Genomic DNA, 6,610 nt, shown 5'->3' on the forward strand with positions numbered 1-6,610 from the left:
GCCCATGGCCCTGGGAGCCAGCCTGGGGACCCTCGAAGGATACTCTCCAGGGCCTCTTGGCTCTCTGCTGCACAACCAGGCTATCAGCCCTGACACAGGGTTGGCGAGCCGGCTGAGGGGTGTCAGCGATCGGCACTTCCTGGGCACAGGAGGTCCACCAGGTGGGCTGAGGCTAACTTTAGGGCTTCTGAGACGAGATGTGGAATGGGACTGGACACTCACGACTAGGTTGTCTTCACGTGGTTCCATCAGCAGGGCAGGCTCTGGGATAGAAGGCCTCCTGGTGGTGTAGACGGGCATCGGCATGTGTGGATGCTGTGTGAAAAGAAAAAACACAGGACACCATGAGTTTGGCCTCGGCACCAAAGCAAAATGAACATTTGTGCAAGAAAGAGACCAACAAATTCCCAAGAACTCTGCAACCTCCCCAGACCAGGGAAAGACAGAAATGGCAACTGTTCACCTAGGAGTGGGGAATCCGGCTCCAGGGTGGTTCCAGAACAAATGCATGACAGGATGTTGATGCACTTTTGACATCAGAAGGTCCGGCGACACATCCATCCTTGCTCCATTGGACCGGCTCTTCCATCCACTCTGCTCTGGAGGCGATGGGAGTCCTGCTGCTGCAGAGTCATAGTGGGAGCTCCTGAGTGGGGATGGGTTGGGGGTAATCTGTCATGAAGGACTGAGGCCTGTTCTTCTCTGAGGATGGTATGTGCTCCAGGAGTGCCCGCCAATGACCTTCACATGTCAACCAGCCACTGTTCACACCATACAAAGCATCTTAGGCACCAAGGAAAAAATGGGTGCAAAGTCCACCCTGCTCAACTGCCACTGGTCAGAGAGGAAGTGGAGCCCCGCTTCCCCCAGGAGGCCCATGGAGCCCAGCGAGTCCCCAAGGGCACAGCCCGGGAAGCAGCGCACACTCACCCTCACATAGTCACAAGATTCCGTGTCTTCCTTCCAGGTGCGCTTCTGCCCCTCCCGGGGTCTCCTGGGGAATCTGTGGAGCAGGGCCTTCCTCTCCTCGGCTTCTTGCCTGCACCAGAAATCAAAGCAGGGAAAGGAGAAGGAACTCCCTTCCCTGGCTTCCAGCCGGACACCTGCTCGGGGTTTGGGCCAACCTGGTCCTTTCCCGCCTCAGCCACTCTACGCCCACCTCTGCCCCTCGTCCTAACTACAGGGAGCTGAACAGGTCATCCAGGCAGTTTCTTACATGCAGAGTCAGAAAGGGTCTGCCTTGGCATGTGCCAAGCTCCATACATTCACTGGTGCAGGGACACTTGTCCAGCCACAAACCCCACACCAAATCAGCAGGGACAGCTCCATCACCCAAATGTGGACCCTGTTAGCCTGGGAGCTCCTCTGCCTGCCTCGCCCAGCCTGGCTCTGCCCGCAGCCGCCCTGCACACTGTGCATGCACACGGACTCGGGGTCTGTCATATCAGCCTTGGCGTTCGGGTCACCGAACCCATTCCTCACCTTCGTCTCCCTGCCTTCTCCCTCTCAGCCTGGTTCAACAGCACAGCCTGTTGCCGCTGGTCCTGCTGACTCCCTGGTTCCACATTCTCCTTCAGCCTCCTGGAGCCCAAGGCAGGGGGAAGGAGGGTTGCGCCCCAGTGTGTTACGGGGCATCTGGTGCTTGGTGCCTTGTGTTCAAGGTCCCACGGTCTTGTACAGGTAAAATGAGACATTGGATTTAGGATATTGACTCTTGTAGGAAAGGGAGTTTCAAAGGAATGTTTCCCAAAATCATTAAACCAGTGAGAGAATTCCTGTTGTGGTGGACCCGGGCCACACCTAGGCAGAAACTGGTATTCATCAAAACATTCACAATCTTTGTAGATTGGAATCATAGTCCAGAGAGATGGAAGTGTAGAAGCCAAGCAATGGATGCCATATTCCCAAATAATTGGTTTCAGCTACAAACATTCTGCTGGTGAGGAGAACGAGTTGCTATGTGATACCTGAGCTCCTTTAGGAAAGTGATCTTCCCTGTCCTAGAGCACTAACGTCTAACACTCCTTGGCTTGCTTGGGGTTACTCAAAGGAAAGGACATTCAAAAAGGTTTCCTCTGAACATAGAAACTCTGAACAAATTCTGTTGAGAAAGGTGCAGGGACAGTTAAGGAGGTTGAGAATAATCTGAAAGTTGCCTGTTGTGGGAGGCAAGAATAGGAGCTGGGCTGACCTGAATGGTCTCCCTCAGAGAGGGACCACACCCAAATCCCATAATCCAATCAGGCAATTAGAGTGGATTAGAGGACTTTGTGCCTTATCCCAGGGCCCAAAAGCCATAAAAGGTGGAGTTGAGGGTCATTATCTGCCATTTGGAAACTGGCACAGTGAGAGGAGCATCACTTTGAGACCCGAAGCTCCTGGTTGAATGTATCTTGTGGACACTGTTTCTGCAGACATGGAGGCTGCCCACCTCCACCCCTCAGAGGAGCCTCAGTTCAGCGCCTCTCCCAAACCCCAGTCATGCTGGTCAAGGAGAGGCGGTGCTGAAGTCCACGGAGGACCCTCTGTGCCCGAGACGACATCCCCTGCATCAAAGACGCTCTCCTCCCCGACTGACCCGTTGGCTCCCGCATCAGCAGGGCTGCCTCCCACCAAGACGCCTCTGAGTTGGAGGAGCCTTTCCCAGGTGGGAGCCGGGCTTCAGAACATGGGCAACACTTGCTATGTGAATGCGACCCTACAGTGTCTGACCTACACAGAGCCCCTCGCCAGCTACATGCTGTCCCAGCAGCACGGGACCACCTGTAGGAGGCAGACATCCTGCATGCTGTGTACCCTGCAGGCTCACCTGACGCGGGTTCTCTGCCATCCTGGACGTGTGCTCCGGCCCCTGCCACTCCTGCTCGCCGCCTTCCACAGACACAAGCAGGAAGATGCCCATGAGTATCTCATGTTCATTCTGGATGCAATGCAGCAAGCATGCTTGCCTGAGGACAAGCTCTCAGACCCTGAGTGTCCTCAGGACAGCACCCTCATCCAGCAACTCTTTGGGGGGTACTGGAGGTCTCAAATCCAGTGTCTCCACTGCCAAGGCATTTCGAGCACTCTGGAACCTTACCTGGACATCAGCCTGGACATCGGGGCTGCTCACAGCGTCAGCCAAGCTTTGGAGCAGTTGGTGAAGCCCGAACTGCTGGAAGGTGAAAATGCCTACCATTGTAGTAAGTGTCTGGAGAAGGTGCCTGCGTCCAAGGTGTTGACTTTGCACACTTCCCCGAAGGTCCTCATCCTGGTCTTGAGACGATTCTCAGACTTGACAGGCAACAAAATGACTAAGGAGGTGCAATATCCTGAGCGCCTTGACATGCAACACTACCTGTCTGAGCAGAGGGCAGGACCCTTGGTTTATGTGCTCTATGCCGTGCTGGTGCACGCTGGGAGGAGTTGCCACAGCGGACATTACTTCTGTTTCGTAAAGGCAGGAAATGGCCAGTGGTATAAAATGGATGATGCTAAGGTCAGCGCCTGTGATGTGACTTGCGCGCTGCGCCAACCTGCCTATGTCCTCTTTTATATGCAGAAGACTGATCTGGAGAGAGACCTTGGGAGGGAGTCAGTCGAGGAGGGAGGACTCGCATCTCCCGAGGCAGACCCCACGGTGGTGGGTGAGGCCTCAGGAGAGCCGGCAACCGATCCCTCCGTGAACCATCCTGAGTTGGAGGAGCGTGGGGAAGAGACCTCCAGACAACAAATGACATTAGACCAGTGGAGATGCCTCCAAGAATGCAACCGCCCTAAGCCTGAACTCAATGTCAACGGAAGAGAAATTGCTCTTCCTGCGAACGCAGTCATCCTTCACCACTCCAAATACAGACCTGAGATGCCGAAGAATCATCCTCAACAGACCGTCGACCTGCTCACCACTGCAGCTGGGATGCTCCCACCTCAGATGGCCGGGGACGTGGCCAAAGTCCCGCGTGTGCCAGGGAGAGCCCGACCTACCAAGAGGACGAGCAAGAAGGGACAGAGGTCTGGGGAAGCAGTCCAGGGATGTGTCTCCTAACTTTGGTGCACATGGGCGCACACACCCACACACACAGCGTCACTCACTCCAAACCCGAACACAGTCCCATACTGGAATTATTTTGTGTTGTGTGAAGTGTGTGTTCTGTATGTATGGAAGAACCATCTATCTGGTGTGTTCATGGGATATGGCCTTCAACTGAAACTAGAGGACACTGATATTTAAACCTGGGTCTTTGTCATGATCTTATATTGGGATAGTGTGGATTTCATATGGGGTCTATCCAGGAACCTGCCTCTCCTTAAGCCTCGGGGAGAGTGGGGGCCACTTGCAGGTAAGAGGCAGTGAGCAGTCAGGGTTGAGAGTGGATATGATGCTGAGGACCTGGGGTTGAAGTCAGTATGTTTGACCCTCTCCTCATGCTCCCCACTTCCCAATGCTTTTCTTCTATTTATATTGAAAGAATTTTGTCTGAACACATAAGTATGTGTTGGGTCTTGCTAGCGATGTGTCTTGGTCATTGCTTGGAAATTGTAGGAAGGAAATTAAGTGCTTACTTTTGGGGCAATAACTGCATCCAGCCTGATTGAACACAATGATTTTATTATGTTCCCATAACTCTCTCCCACATTAAGACTGAAGAGAAGCAAACTAACAAGGACTCTTATTCCAAAGGGAAATGCCCAGCCTCCCACTGAACATAACTTTTTACGACTATTTTGCTACCATCTGCTCTGTGGCACCTCCTGACCCAGAAGCAGTGGACTCTGGATTTCAGACCAGTTCAAAATCAAATTTGGACCTGGGTTGATACCTCTGGAAAACAGTGCCAAGTTCATGAATCTAGCAAAAGCTTTTTGAGGTCATGTTATAGTTGTTCTGTGTTATCATTTCATTTCTTACAGAGGAGTTTGACAAGTTCTTTGTAGAATGGAAATTATTGCAAGACCACCAAACGCCTCTGAGTGTGACCGTAGATGTACAGTTGTAACATCACATCATAATGTTATTTTCACTCTGTATCCAAACTTGGACATGCCACCCTTACTGGAAAGTAAGGGACAGTAGGATCTGTGCAGAAGAAATCACCCTTTTTTTTAGATTTTCATGTACCAAAGACAGATTAGAGATATAAAGTGTCAGAGTTTCTTTCATGTCTGGGAATTGTGTTTCTTTTGACCAATACAGTTTATTGCATCATAAAAAGTGAGGGAACCTGCGTGCATGTCTTGCCAAGAGTTCCCTAAGAGGACCTGCAGGTATCCCCGTCCTCTGAAGACTGTCATAGGGAATGAGACAGCTCATGGACTCGGGGACTTGTCCTCCACAGCAGAGGACCCTGAGAGGTGTCTGTTGGAATGAGGATATGTCCCCACCTGGACTGTTGTGGTGAACCAGCAAATCCTCCGCTGAACTGGATGGAAACGGTCAAGTCCACAACGTGCTGGGTGTCCTGCGCCTACACATACACTCCCCCCACTACACAGATGCTACAGTTTTTCTTTAGGTAAATCTATAGGAATGTCAAAACGTGATTCCCAATCCGGAATGTCAAGTTTGTGTTAGTGAAATCTATTTTCTAACAAATGTAGGGAAATCATCCTGGCAATTTGTAAATTGGTTGTAAACAGAAATTAACAAGTTAATCTGAAATTGTTTTATAAATGTCTGAATTTCTGATTTAGAAAAAGATCCCATCCAGAGTTCTGCAAATTACACCATGTTTTCTCCTAGAAGACATTTTCTGTACTTGATATTATTTCTCTGAAATTGTTATGCAGAATATTGCATCTGCTTTGTTTGTTTTTGCTCTAAAATGTTATTAGGAAGTGGTGTGGTTTTTTATTCTTAATAAAAAATTCCCACATATGATTTGGTGTGCAGGCTTTTTCTCCCCAGTATTTCAGAACCTTGAAATAGTTATTTTATTTCCAGGCTGGCTCCTCACAGAGGCTTCTTTGCCTGCTTCCCCTGAGTGGATTTCCACAGCCAGCTCTAGGTCACCTGCAGCTCAAATTCATATCCTCCCCCCATGGGAACTTCTCACTCCTACTCACTGGCTCAATATAGGGGAAGCACCAGTAGCCATTTAAGAGGAAATGCAATGGGACATAGGGACATTATTCTTCAGGGTCTCTTCAATTATGAGAGCTCTGACCAGGAAGATGCTTGTATGAGAACTTAAGGGGGAGGGAGTAGATTGAACCAGAAGCACACCATCTCTGTCCAAGGCTAGAGGAGACCCCTAAGAGGGATGATGGGAGATGGTTGGATAACACACTGTGAGGTCGGACTGTGGAGGCTGGACAGTCAGCAGATGAATTCTTTGGTTAGGTGTCTGGACGTCAATGCTCATCCTGTCCAGGTATCCATTCAAGGGGTGTCTCTATTTATCAAGATCTATTAGTCATGAGGACAGACCAAAGAATCTGCAGAGTCTCCCACAGAACAGATTCACGAGTTCTTTTTTTTTAAGATTTATTTTTTTTATTTATGATAGACAGAGAGAGAGGTGGGCAGAGACACAGGAGGAGGGAGAAGCAGGCTCCATGCCCGGACCCTGAGGTGGAACTCGATCCAGGGTTTCCAGGATCGCACCCTGGGCCAAAGGCAAGCGCCAAACCA

At 50.5% G+C, this 6,610-nt stretch overlaps 1 protein-coding gene across 1 annotated transcript; it reads left to right on the top strand.

Moving 5' to 3' along the window:
* The first annotated feature begins 2,416 nt into the window (after nt 1–2,416).
* Nucleotides 2,417–4,024, top strand: LOC100688437 (ubiquitin carboxyl-terminal hydrolase 17-like protein 6). The gene has a single exon (XM_038589002.1). It carries the CDS (start codon nt 2,417–2,419, stop codon nt 4,022–4,024), a length of 1,608 nt encoding a protein of 535 aa, XP_038444930.1.
* Nucleotides 4,025–6,610: the final 2,586 nt, after the last annotated feature.

This window comes from Canis lupus, unplaced genomic scaffold (assembly GCF_011100685.1).
Source record: "Canis lupus familiaris isolate Mischka breed German Shepherd unplaced genomic scaffold, alternate assembly UU_Cfam_GSD_1.0 chrUn_S1562H1750, whole genome shotgun sequence".
Lineage (NCBI taxonomy): Eukaryota > Metazoa > Chordata > Mammalia > Carnivora > Canidae > Canis > Canis lupus.